Consider the following 13875-nt stretch of genomic DNA (forward strand, 5'->3'; position numbering starts at 1 on the left):
CTGAGTTCCCTGAGAGTACAAGGAGTTTTTCCCCCATCACAGCTGATAGTGCGTGATCCCTGCTTGGTGCATGGCATTTGGCCATGGTCAGAAGTGCCTCACCAGGTACATTTGTACCGTGCTGGCCTCCCCTCTCCCTCCTGAGAAGCAACAGCAATCTGTCTTCTAGAAATCTAGCAGAGCAGCTATGGCTCATGTGGTGAGTTGCCTCTTGACTCAGCTCACATTTATCAAGCTCATTTTGGTATGTCCTTGTTTACCAGAGGTGTGTAGGGCAGCAGGGTGTAGGGCCCCCAAATTAGATGATGATTACTTGGCTATGAAACACACTGTTTGATCTTGTGCCAAGTCACTATCTCTCAGCCTAACCTAGCTCACAAAGGTTGTTATGAGGATAAAATGAGTGGGGGACAGAATTATGTATGTTGCTTTAGAGTCTTTGGGTTTATATGCTTGTGTTTGACATACATAAGGCTGAAATGAGCATTGTATCTGTGCTGTTAGATCAGCAGTGGTTCATTCACACACTTATAGGTCATTGCTTGATATTGCAGTCTTTTAAGTTAAGAAGATTCATATGTGGACCAGATCGCATTTGGTCTGATTATAACATTTAGTTATGCTTGGATCATCTGCAATATACATCCAGGGGCTTTGAACTATAGAGACCGCTCTGAGGGAGCAAAGGCTGCCATATTTTGCTGCCTGATTTGAGAAATGAAATAAAATGGGGTGATTTTGGTTGTGTTTATACTAAAAGTAATTAAGCTTGTCCTTTTCTCTTTTCAGTGTCAGAACTTGGGGAAGCTAACTACTGTTCAGATAGGTCATGACAACTCAGGACTGTTAGCCAAATGGCTGGTGGATTGTGTCATGGTCAGGAATGAAATCACAGGGCACACTTACAAGTAAGTCTGGAAGAGTGAAGGAAAACATTATATTAAAGGCAAGCAAGGCTAAACTCTATCTTATTTAAAGTTGAGATGCTAAATATATGAATACGATCACTTTCACTTACTGCTTTGCAGATACATGTCTACTCAAAAGTAAAGTAAGTCCCATTGAATTCTATGGGGCTTACTCCCAGGTAAGTGGGTATAAGACTGCAGTCTTAATCATACTTGCAAATTAGTTCACAAGTTTTTTTAATGTGGGATTACCCTAGCCCTACAGTGACCCCATTCATATGAACTGATGCAACAAGAAATCCCCAAACTTGGGGTTTAACTGTACGTTAGAGCTTATGTGGTTATACATAGAATCATAGAGTTGGAAGAGACCACAAGGGCCATCGAGTCCAACCCCCTGCCAAGCAGGAAACACCATCAGAGCACTCCTGACATATGGTTGTCAAGCCTCTGCTTAAAGACCTCCAAAGAAGGAGACTCCACCACACTCCTTGGCAGCAAATTCCACTGTCGAACAGCTCTTACTGTCAGGAAGTTCTTCCTAATGTTTAGGTGGAATCTTCTTTCTTGTAGTTTGGATCCATTGCTCCGTGTCGGCTTCTCTGGAGCAGCAGAAAACAACCTTTCTCCCTCCTCTATGTGTCATCCTTTTATATATTTGAACATGGCTATCATATCACCCCTTAACCTCCTCTTCTCCAGGCTAAACATGCCCAGCTCCCTTAGCCGTTCCTCATAATCATACCTTTCTGACTAGAACACTGAAGCCAGTTCCAACTCCATTTTGTGACCCCTTAGGTTCCCATGTGGAAGATGGTTGGGGAAGGGTGTTGATGATGGTAGCCTGGAGAGGATTCTCATAGGAGAGTTGCTTTCAACAGCATCGGATGAAGATCTCGGGAAGCAGTGCCGAACCCCACCTCAACAGAAATCCCCAACGACAGCCCGGAGATTGAGTATCACTTCTCTCACCGGGAAAAATACAAGTAAGACATAACTTCTTGCGGTAACACCATCAATGATGACATTTTTAACAATTCCCTTTTATCATTTGAACCTTCGAATCTCTTGAGACTGAATTCTGCCCTCCTTTCTCCCCCCCCCCCCCCGCTCCTTTTTTCTGCAGAACCCAATGCAGGACAGATCCAGGAGGGGATTGGGGAGGCTGTGAACAATATTGTGAAGCATTTCCACAAACCTGAAAAAGAGGTACCTTCTCAAACAATTGCAATTATATTAATGTTTGCAAAGGGGATGTTAGCAAACCTCTTCCACTGGCTGCTGGGGTGACAAGAGGGTTATGTGGAAGAGGCGCAGAATCTTGATCAAATTATAACATTACAAAATTTCTGGATTCAGATTCATCATTGTGGCAAGCTTTGGAGTTCATCACCTAACTGCTCATTGTTTGTTAAGTGATCCTGCTCTTGAAGCAGACATTCAGCAACTGCCATTACCACCCCACTCTTTTTTATAAATGTGTTCAGAGTTTCCTGGTGGAAAGCATGAAATTAAGATGGTATCTGTCTTTCAAGCAGTTCAGGACCACATTGTTTTTGCCCACAATATTTGCAGTGGATGCAAAGGGTTTCTGAATCCATTCAAAGTTTAAAAAGCAGGCCAACTAGATTACAGAAAAGGAAAAGCAGAATTTAACAACCCCAGCATTTGACATGATGTTCAGATATTTGTTCCCATGTGAGCAAATGGGATGTAGACTTCATAAAGCAACTTTTGCAGCACAGAGATGAACAGGCAGTGACTTGGCCATAGCTCACTGCTGTAGCAAATCTCTACCCAACTCTAGATCCTTCTTTCTCAATTAGAAGAACATGCAAGTAGCTCCTGCAACAAAACGTTGGAAGTGTGGATTGGATCTGCTCACTGTTTTCATTCATGCCTTCCTCCATATCTCTGGGCAGATCAACACCACATGTTTAAAACACATCCAGTGCACTTTAAAACCCCATGACTTCCCCCAAGGAATCCTGGGAACTGTAGTTTGTAAAGAGTATTGGAAATTGTAGGTCGGGGGGGGGGACTACAGCTCCCCCACTTTTTGGGAGAAGTTGTGGGCTTTAAATGGGTACTGAATTCACTTTAAATGTTTGGTGTAGATCAGTCGTGTATTCCATCCCCTCTATCTGCCCCCAGCAAACCCACCCAGTTAGCATCTTGTGGTCACTGAGCACGGTCAGTCCATACTGGGCTATTTGATATCCCAGCACCCCTCCTCCCAGTCACCCTGATGCTTTGTAAAGAGGGGTATTTTTTGTGTACTTCTGCAAACTCAAGGTTCCCCCAAGTCCACTGACATCTTTCTCCTGTGATTGGGTGGTGTAATTTTGGCTAAACGGTGACCAGTACTCAGAATACTGTGGTTGTTATTAGTATATATGAGGAATAAAGAATCTGGGGCAGTGCCAGTTGTTCTTGCCTGTCGTTATCTTCTTAGCCCTTGCAGCAGAGTAAATCTCTCAAGTATTCGGAAAGGGAGCTGCATCAGCAACAACGCTCTCCCTCACCCTGGTATCTACTGGCTCCAAAACTGACTCATGAAATGCAGCTTTTGCAGTTCACAAGTGCCCCATCTCTGAACCCAGATCACCTAAGGTGCAGACATGGAAAACCAAGTTGCGCTCATCATAACAAGTCTTGAAAGCTGATTAAAAAGCATCCGTAGCTGGGGGGGGGGGTCAGAAGTAGCTTGTGTTGGTATGCCAGTGTTCACAACCATTATTTCTCTTTCTGTAGAGGGGAAGCCTCACTGTTCTCTTGTGTGGAGAAAATGGTCTGGTTGCAGCACTGGAGCAGGTCTTCCACCATGGTTTCAAGTCTGCTCGTATCTTCCATAAGAATGTCTTCATCTGGGACTTCATAGGTAATTGGCACATTCAGTTCCATTGGGGTTTATGGGCCCAATTTCCTGAAGCCCACACGTTTGGACTTCATGTCATTCTGGTGAAATTGAATGCCACCCATCTCTAACTGGTGGCTGCTTGCTGAGAGAACCATTTGGCCAGCCCTACTGTTAGACCATTGGACAATGTGGAATAGTCCACCTTGGTCAACAAGTGGGAGAGCTACTAACAGACTAGCAAACTGGCAATTACTTTGTTTTGCTTTTAAAGTAATAAACAGCTCAGAAAGAGGGGGAAAGTCTTGTACCATCTCTTGCCTTATTCTCACATTGCTTTCATAGTGTGGGTCATGCTTCTTGATGGACAGGTATCTTGCCACACTGGTAAGATTTTAAATGGGAAAGGAAATGGCACACATAGTTGCCTTTGCTACTTCCCACACCACAGCTGCCACTCCCTGAAATTCACAGAGACATTCCATATGCAATGAAAATTGGATTTTTCTAGGCAGGTCCATATCTTCCTTTGTTTGAACAGGCCTGTATTTGCCAAGTGACCCTTAACTTGCAAGACAGTGTAAAGCAACAGAATGTGCGAAATGCCTTCAAGGCAGTCATTACCTCTGAATTCATGGATACTGTGTGTTAATGTGTTAGGAATGCACTCTGAGGCAATAAATTAGCTGTGATTCTGGAACTGCCTAGGCCAAATTGTCACTCAGGAAATCACTTCAGACATAATGACAAAATGGTTACTTTAACTGTTCCTCATATAATAGTAATTTCAAAGTCCTAATTGCCATGAATCTGTGGCTTCTAAACGCTTAGTTACTGAAGAAGTTGTGCAATCACACTCAACTTGCACAACTGATACAGAATTGTTTTTCGTGGTGCAGGTTTTGGATCAAGCTGGGTGTTCTTAAAAGTTTAATACTTTTTAAAAGCACAAATACAGCCCTGCCCCTAGTTACATAGCTTCAGTGCTATGTGTTACTGTGAATCCTAGCTTCTGAAGGGTGTCACTCAACAAAATGGCAGGTTGAAAGGGCTGAGAGATTATTTGCATTCTACATTCAGTGAGCTTTTGTTCTCTCTCTCTCTCCCCCTCTCTCTCCTCCTACCCCACCATCCACCTTCAGAAAAGGCAGTTGCCTACTTTGAGACCACCGACCAGCTTGGGGACAATGAAGAGGATGTTCTTCTTCAAAAATCCTCCTGCAAAACATTTTGCCACTATGTAAATGCCATCAATACGGCACCACGGAACATAGGGAAGGACGGCAAATTCCAAATTCTTGTTTGCCTTGGAACTCGGTACGTATGTCGTTTGCTCACAAATGTCTTCTAAGATGCAAAAGTCTCCAAAGCTGTTCTCTTCCTTAGCAACACTCTGAGGTCATGGGCAACTCAAAATGGGCAACTGAGACTGCATGTGGCTTGCCCAAAATCACGGTGGCATCATTAGAAGCTGGCTTTTGGAGCCAGGATTTTCCCAGTAATACCTCTAATATTTTTGACTGGAATCTATTTTTAAGCTCCTCCTCTGTATACATTTGTTAGATCTCTTTTGAGTTCTTTAGTCTGGATATTTGAGCAGATTTCTGGCAGCTACCGGAAGCTGCTATAGCACTTACTGTAAACTAGCTGTAAAATAGCAATTTTGCCTTTTATATGATGTGCACAGATTATTAGGAAATGTATGTTAATTGACAACCATCTCTCTCAGTCCATACAACAGATACATTATATTATTTTATTTATTAAATTTATACTGCCTATCATCCAAGAATCACAGAGCAGTTTACAGTCTATGTCTCAGGGGCTTCTGATTCATCCAAAGGTACCCACCCAGTTCACAAAAGATGCTGATCTCTCTTGTTGCCAGCTTCAGCCACTTTGCATGAGCAAGATAGCGTCCTCAACAAACAGTTTCATTACACTGGGAGAATCAGCAGTTAAACACTCTGATTTCTTGGAGATGTGTCTTTCTGACACTGACACAAATAACTTGTTCCTTGCTTCTCCGTGGCATTTGATTTCTTTTTGAAACAGGCCATCTGTTTTGAGGCAACAATAATGCAAGTGAAATGGGTCTGCAACTCAGCAATTGAGCCCTTCAGATCCCATCCATTGTTTGGCCACATTCAACGTAATTTTCAGAGGCTGAATCAAACATCAAATATTATCCTCTGATTTGGAAAAATGTGCAAGTGCTCTTAGCAGCCGCTGCTGCGTGATTACTTTCAGTTTTGCTTTCCGCTGTTCTTTCCTCATGATCTCTTTTCTAGCCCGATGTTTTCAGGTGCTACTTTTGGGAACTCTTAGCGCAAGTTTGGGGAACCTGTGGCCTTTCAGATGCTTCTGGACTCCAGCTCCCATAATCCTGTATTCCTGGCTGTTCTGAGACTGATGGGAGCTGCAATCCAACAGCTGAAAGGCCACAGCTTCGCCATTCCGGTCTTAGTGGGATAGGATACAATGATTTTAAATGCTTCTTCAAAAAGATTCCTGCATTGTAAGGAATTGAACTAGATAACCCTCGTGGTTCCTTCCAACTCTACAATTCCATGATTCTGTGATTCACTGATATTACCATGTAGCTTCCAACAAAACCAACATTCTGCAAGTAATTACCTAGCAAAGCATCTTTAAAAGTACCGCTGCTCTCATCTGTGTTGGTTGCTGTAACCCTGGTTTAATATGCCAGTGTGCTGTGAAAGCATCGTTTGGCTTCTCAAGTTAAACTTTTTGGGAGATACCAACAAGGCTTGCTTTTCACCTTGCACAAAGACTCGAGAGGTTGGGGAAAGTGCCTGAACAGTGGTTTGCAATGGAGATTAAGCTTACCATGGTTAATGAAAACGGTTGTTGGAAGCACTGCATCAAACCATGGCTTTGGGCCCTGTCTGGCTGCCCATCTGTAATAATGGTTGAGGGATTTGCAGTGGAAGAAAGGAAGGAAACCCTTAATTAAATGTTATGTCTGCATAAAGTATATGGATGTACCATAAATTGGTTGATGATACAATTTCTTCTGCAGGGATCACTTCATCCCACAGTGGATTCCCTTACTGGCGGAGTGCCCAGCCATCACTCGGATGTACGAAGAGAACGCTCTCCTGCGTGACCGCATGATGGTGAATTCTCTCATCAGAGTCCTACAGACATTGCAGGACTTCAGCATTGTCTTGGAAGGGTCACTCGTCAAAGGGGTGGATGTGTAGTGTATGGCTTTGCAGACGCGCTCTGCCTCTCTCTTCTCCCAGGCAAATGTTGAATTTGGGAGAGGATGGATCTGTTAAAATGCAAATGCTGCTGGTATTGCCCCACTGTGTGTTTCAAAAAACAGCTTGTTGATAGGTGAGAGTAGGGGTTGTGGGCAGATTCTTTGCTTGTGTAGTTTCCTTACTGGTCTGCCCCAAAGCCGCAAACAAGCTACGCTGCAGTATTGTAGTTTTCAAACCAGAGGTTTAGTATAAAATAGAGTATTTTCGTGTGTTCAATGTGTGTAAATAGGCTACCTTACTTCAGAAATATTACCAATATGGAACTTTTCTTAGAATCAGTGTTTTTGGGGTTGGGGGAGGGAAGGAAATGTAGCCTAAAACAACTTTATAGGGTTGGGTGAAGGAGGGAAGCATCTCTTGCAAGTATGGGAAAAAGCCACTCCATCTGTAAATATTGTACAAACGTAGCGCGGGGGGCTTTTTTGCATATTGCAGAGGAACAACTGAAGACTCTCTGGGGTAGCCACTGCTGTATTCTTCTTGTGAATGTATATTGTTTGCTCTGTTCCCTGTATGTGTCGGGGGGTCTCGTTATTCCGTTTAGATCCAAACCTTTGTTTGTGTGCATCCAATAAGCTGTGAATCATAGGATTCTGGATCCCCTCCCTGACTTTTGTCAGTCAGTGCAAGTGGTGCAAAGGAAAGTCTTCACACTGGACATGAGAAGTTCTTGTGCTTTGAACAGGGATCCACTGGATTACAAAAAGAGGAGAAAAGCTGTACTAGAGCGTTGAGTGGTTAACTGGCCTTTCAACTCTCCCTCTCTCTCTCTCTCTCTCTCTCTCTCCCTCGCTCCCTCGCTCCCTCTCTCCCTCTCTCCCTCTCTCCTTTCCCCTCACTCCCCATTTGGAGTTTGGAGTTCTGTTGCAACACCTGCTTCAGGAGACATTTGAAAGGGGAGAGGAAGGCAATCTCTTATCACAAACATTTTCTGCATGATTGTTTTGGAAGGTTTAAAATGTCAGCAGCCTCCCTGCCCTGCAACTGTCTTACTCCAATGGGAGGCTGCTTATAACCTTTTAATGCTACAACTCTTCCCATGTAAACAGAAAGGGTCCATGTATAGCAAGGTTCTCTAGGCAAGACGACCAGGATGTGTGGAGTAGCCATGTAGAAATAACCTCCCATGCAGTTAGGTAAAGGCTCCCCTAAGGGATGATGCTTACATTGCCTTAGTGGTCCAGTAGCTACTTCAGCATTTCTCCTTTCCATGGCACTCGGGTAACAGAGGAAGCCAGTAGGTGCATGGGAGGGCTTGGCAATGGTACCAGCGTAGCCCTACCTGGGAGCAATGGTGGCACAGGGAAGTAGCTGCATGTCGGCTCCTCCTGTGTGAACTCAGCATTGCTGTGATGCCACAGTGGCATGTGAAAGCATCCCACTGGAACAGCGGTTTGTGCACCTCGTAATGTAAGGCACCCCTTGGTTTTGTGCAGAGGCAACAGATACCCAAATCTAGAGGCTATCCTGACAAGTGGATAGATGCAATATTTTGAGAAGCAAAACAAGTTGCTTTAAGCAGACCAATTTAAGTAATATTCTGCAAAAGTTAGTACTGGATAGTGAGGCAGCACAGATAGCAGATGTATCATATAATATTCTATTCCCCCACCCTCAACTGAGAGAGTCCAAGAGAGAGGGCCCCTTAAGACTGAAGCAGGTGGAAAACCCAGAAAGCAAAATACACTGTATTTGGGAAAGAAACCAGCCAGGAGAATAGTGCGCAAAGCCTCTATTCATTTCATTAAACAGATTATATTCCTAAGTAGTACGCTGACAGGGAATTCTCTTAGGGCGTGATATTAAGGGTGAGACAGTATGTTCAGTGACAAACACAGGGCTTCCAAGGCTGGGGTTTGCCATCAGTGTGCAAAGTGGCAGAGGGAGAGGGGCATTTGCAAGGGAGAAATGGCAGAGAGTTGCTTCTATTAGAAACTTGCATCCTGCACACAAGTCGAGGAAAAATGGCAGGGAAGGGATTTGTGGGAGAACATGGTGGATGGAAGAACTGCTGCCAATTTGTACTTCAGCAGCAGCCCTGACTTTCAGAACCCTGTATTTTGATGTGCAATGTGTCTTTCCACCCTTTTTCTGGCAATGATACCTGGGACCTCCAAAGGCCCTTCACCTGTGAATTTGTTATCCAAAAAAAGAGCAGAAAGCTGGGAATGTTAACCATAAACCGTAAGAAGATTCTGAGCCAACAAGTGGCTTGCACGCATCAAGATATTTCACCAATACCTCTGCTCCCTTGAAAAGTTAGGTGGTACCTTTGGCCACAACATTTGCTGAAATAGCACATGAATCCCAATGCATGAAATTTGCCCTGGCAACATAACTATGAAACATGAATGCATTTGAAAATATTCACCAAAATTTCAGAGCACATATTTGGGGGTGGGGAGAAATTTCCAGATAATCCTCAAGCAAAACCAGCTTCCTTTTTACCCTAACCATGTATTTACCTCACTAAGTAACCCCAGTCCGATGTTGATGGAAGACATGTTCCTGCAATCTCGGACATGATTTTAAATATTTCCAGAGCTAACTGTTTTGTGGAGTAACATGCAACCCCATTAAAAACTGGAGAAGTTATTTGATCTTTCATTCCTTTTCATTTACTCTGCTCTAGTTAGAAGAGAAATGGTTATTGCATTGGAAATCCAAGTATGTACAGTTACTAGATATATTTGATCCTTCCTCGTTTTCCTGTAATTTCCAGATAGCCAATACAATTTGGCCTTCACTCCCGTTTTTCTCAAGAAACAAATGGTGGATTGTTTGTAGTTTTATCTATATTTTGCCTGTTGATATTTCTGAAAAATTCCTTTGTACTAGAGCTAAGAAGACTGAGCTAAGAAAAATGAGGATCTGGTACAGAACCGAACAGGAGAATAAAGGAATTGTCCAGATATCAGTGCGCTTTGCTTTTACATGTCTCAAAACTGGCCCCAGTCATGGATGAAGTCCCACGTCTTGTTTTACTAAATGACAGTAAATAAAAAGCAATATGTTACTTGGATGGCTGCATTCATTCCAGAAGAATCTGAGTCAAATTGGAGACCTGGATTCCTTAACTGACTACCATCTTGCATCTACTGGTTTTCTGTACTATCCCCTTTCTGCTTTGACATTCATTTCATGACATGGGGAAAATAACCATTGATGCAGATAAAGAGGGACACCCGATAAAAGGTTTTTTGCCTGAAATTCACAGCGGGTCTCTATCCACCTCTAGCATGTGGTTCTGGACGTCTTGCTTCACAATATAATTTCTTTCTGTAAAGCATTTCATTGGAACTGGTGTGAAAGGGACTCTCTGGGTGTCAAGTTTCCTTTTAGGCAATAAAGCACTGTATAAATGTGTAGTATTATAACAACCTTAAGGTATTTCTGAAGCATGAGATTGATCTCTGGTAGATTAATTCTATTTGACATCTTCAGGAGTGCAGTTCTTCCGTTACATTTGTTTTATTCCTGTTGTGTGCAACTTTTTTGTTTAAGAAACAATTTTGATCACTTGAAACAGGTTCCCCACCCCTGTTGCAGTTTTAAGAAACTGTTCCAGTTTCTTTAAAAGAGTGAGGAAGACTTTAGTAGTCGTGGTTCTCTGGAATTTAATGTACCTTTTGAACATCAGTATTAATGAGCTTTTGTTGATTTTGAGAAACCCAACTTTTTAAGGCAACTAAGGCTTTCTGGTAACTTATCAAGAAAAAATTCTGTGTTGAAGAATAGCAGCTCTCAAAGCACTGTATGTTCTTTATAGCATTGCTAAGCTAACATAGTAAGAACATTTGAAGCTATGAAGTAGAATTGCAAAGTAGATCAATAATGTAACACAGTTTATGGGTCTTTGAGGCAAACCAGAATGTGGTTGTCTCAGAGCAGAGGAAACCCCACCACTTCATCTTTCTAATTAACACTTTAGCAGCCCATTTACTTGGAGGTAAATGCCATTATTTTTTTAACTGGGATTGATCTCTGAGTAAAGATGTTTGGGATGGGGCTGTTAGCTGCTTTTTCTGTTTAGAGCAAGTTTTAAGAGGTGGTGCAGTGTCATAATTAACATTGATTTTCCTCTTCCCAATCAAGTGAAGGTGCATTTCTCATAAGGAGACGTCGTATATTACACTTGAAATGTATAAATATACCTGACAGAGTTTATTGAAGAACTTCTTCTGCCCCCCACCCTTAAATATCTTCAGAATATGTTGCTGTTTTATCTTCACGTTATTCATAAATTAATCAGGACTGGATAATGTTCAGGAAGTGAATATCAGTAAAAGTATTGTTATTTCAAGCACTTTAGCATACATATCACAAACTGACGTGGGTGTTTTTTTCCAGGGTTTGGATTACTATTAAATGCAGCTTTTCATGCAATGGTATTTACAAATAAAACTGAGAACAACAATGTGTCATGTGATGCTTCATTGGGGGGGTTGGCTGTTTCCGTTTATATTTTGATTATGTATTTTGTGATTTTATATTGTAATTTTATCTTGTGAACCACCTTGAGACCTGCGGGTATAGGATGCTATGGAAATTATTGTTATTATATTTTATTTTAATTAAGGCCAATAAAATAAAAATACTTTGTAGAATTTAATAGGCTGAACTGTGGAGGTATAGCATCAACACTATTTTTAAGGATTGGGGTATGCTGTCAATATTTATTTTTCTCGTTTAGCCCCATTAAGTTCATTTTCTACTGTCCAGAGTCTCAAAGATGTGTTCTCCCAAGTCCATATGCCTGGCATCTTTGCACTCCTGTCACAGCGACATCTACACTGGCTTTGTCATGTACACAAAATGGAAGATGCCAGCATATGAAACAATAGGCAGGTATATTTAGAGGGTGGAGGGGTTAAAATGGCAAATGCAGACAATCCTTTTTTTATATTTTTTTAATAAAATATTTATTGAAGTTTTACAAAAAGCAGAAAATTACCAAATAAAAAAAACAAGAGAAAAAAGGGAAGAAAAATACAAAGAATACATAGAGAAAAAGATACAAAATACAGAAAAAGTAAATAGAAAAAATTAAAAACAAATCAATTTTTTCATATCTTGAATTTCGTTTGCTTATTTCCCTGATCTCCTCACACCTCCCTTTTTTGTATTCCCGTTCCCATAGTTAATTCAGCAAATCCTTACCCTCTTTCATTTATCTTAATTCTATATCTCAACATATTATAACTATATATTTTCATCTGTTATCAATCCATTTTTACATTTTCTTATTAACCTTGTTGCTAAGGCCGCTTAATTTCAATCCAGCATCATTTTAACATTCATTAATTTTACAATATTTCTGCAAATAGTCTTTACATTTCTTCCAATCTTCTTCCCCCAACTCTTCTCCCTTCTGCCAGTCATTTCCGCCAGTTCCATATAGTCCACAAATGCAGACAATCCATTTGGGCATGAATAGAGACAGTAATTTCCTTCCCATTACAGTTGTTAATTGACATAGTGCAAGTTTGGTTGTATTGTTACCAATTACTACTTTTGTGAAGTAGTCTGTCCCAGACCAAAGTGGAAAATATTGCAGAAGTAATACCAGCTGAACAAAAGGCATCTTGTACCCTAGCTTTGCTATTACTTCTCACTTTGAATTTTATTTGCAAGTCTTCAGGGTTGGCACTCTTGTAATATTTGACTGGTTGGTTGACCAAAAGACTGCCTAATATTTAAACACAGTCTTACTATTGTCTAATTTTCCATTAAGCTGATGATGCTTGTAGAATTGGTCTGCTACCTACTAAGTGCAATTGCCTTTAAAAAGTGGTGTTTAGATTTTAATGGTTGCATTAAATTTGCTTTTTCTGCCCGAATTTCATTTTTTTTAGCATAATGTAACTAGGCTGAACTCCATGTTCCAGAATAAAAGCCAACAGGAAAATCTCTGCAGTTAATTGTTCACAATTTATGTAAACCCTACCTATCCATGTTATAGTTACAATAATACCGTAGTTTTCTGTAACTAGCATGCATTCCAAACCTTGTCTGTCAGGGACTGCCAACCTTTTTGGACCAGTGGGCACGTTTGGAAATTTGAGAGACTGCAATCCTTTGTCTACTCAGAAGTATACTCCACTGCATTCACTGGGATTTACTCCTTACCTCTTGCCCACAAGTCTCCTTGTCCTTGCCTTCCAAAGTAATCACACTTTCCCCACCCACATGATGGCTGTGATAAACTAACCAGGTTGACTTCTCCCACCACCGAAACACAACAGCAGGTAGTGGACATGAAAATACTTGTTGGAAAGGGACCCCGAGGATCATCTAGTCCAACCCCCTGCAATGCAGAAGTATGCAGGTGGCCCATACGAGGATTGAACCTGCAACCTTGGCATTATCAGTGCCACACTCTAACCAACTGAGTTGTTAAAGGAAACACACACATTAGAAGCACAAGTGAAAATAAAGCATCAACCATCTCAGTTTGTTTGGTATGACTTCAGCCCTAGATAGTTTTGGTAGAATTGGAAGTCCGTATGCAACGCTTTTGATGGCCAGACTGGGCAGGGAGTTCTTTGTGCTCCAAGGGGCTTTTAAACTCCTGTTTGGCAAACGTGTTTCACAAATGTACCTGCTGCAGAACAGGTGAAGCGACACTGTGTGATAAAAGGTAAAGGGACCCCTGACCATTAGGTCCAGTCATGACCGACTCTGGGGTTGCAGCACTCATCTCGCTTTATTGGCCGAGGGAGCTGGCGTACAGCGTCCCGGTCGTGTGGCCAGCATGACTAAGCCGCTTCTGGCAAACCAGAGCAGCGCACGGAAACGCCGTTTACCTTCCCGCCGGAGC

At 41.9% G+C, this 13875-nt stretch overlaps 1 protein-coding gene across 3 annotated transcripts in view; it reads left to right on the plus strand.

Annotated features, from left to right (window-relative positions):
• Window positions 1–11472, plus strand: part of DENND5B (DENN domain containing 5B) — a 93433-nt gene extending 81961 nt beyond the window's left edge. For all 3 annotated transcript variants that reach the window (XM_053407377.1, XM_053407379.1, XM_053407378.1), the window contains 6 exons: window positions 790–908; window positions 1707–1894; window positions 2035–2117; window positions 3663–3789; window positions 4908–5082; window positions 6809–11472. In XM_053407377.1, coding sequence (XP_053263352.1) covers window positions 790–908; window positions 1707–1894; window positions 2035–2117; window positions 3663–3789; window positions 4908–5082; window positions 6809–6992 — 876 coding nt within the window. In that variant the 3' untranslated portion in view covers window positions 6993–11472. The remainder of the gene's footprint in view (window positions 1–789; window positions 909–1706; window positions 1895–2034; window positions 2118–3662; window positions 3790–4907; window positions 5083–6808) is intronic.
• Window positions 11473–13875: the final 2403 nt, after the last annotated feature.

Source organism: Podarcis raffonei, chromosome 10 (genome assembly GCF_027172205.1).
Source record: "Podarcis raffonei isolate rPodRaf1 chromosome 10, rPodRaf1.pri, whole genome shotgun sequence".
NCBI classification, from domain to species: Eukaryota; Metazoa; Chordata; class Lepidosauria; order Squamata; family Lacertidae; genus Podarcis; species Podarcis raffonei.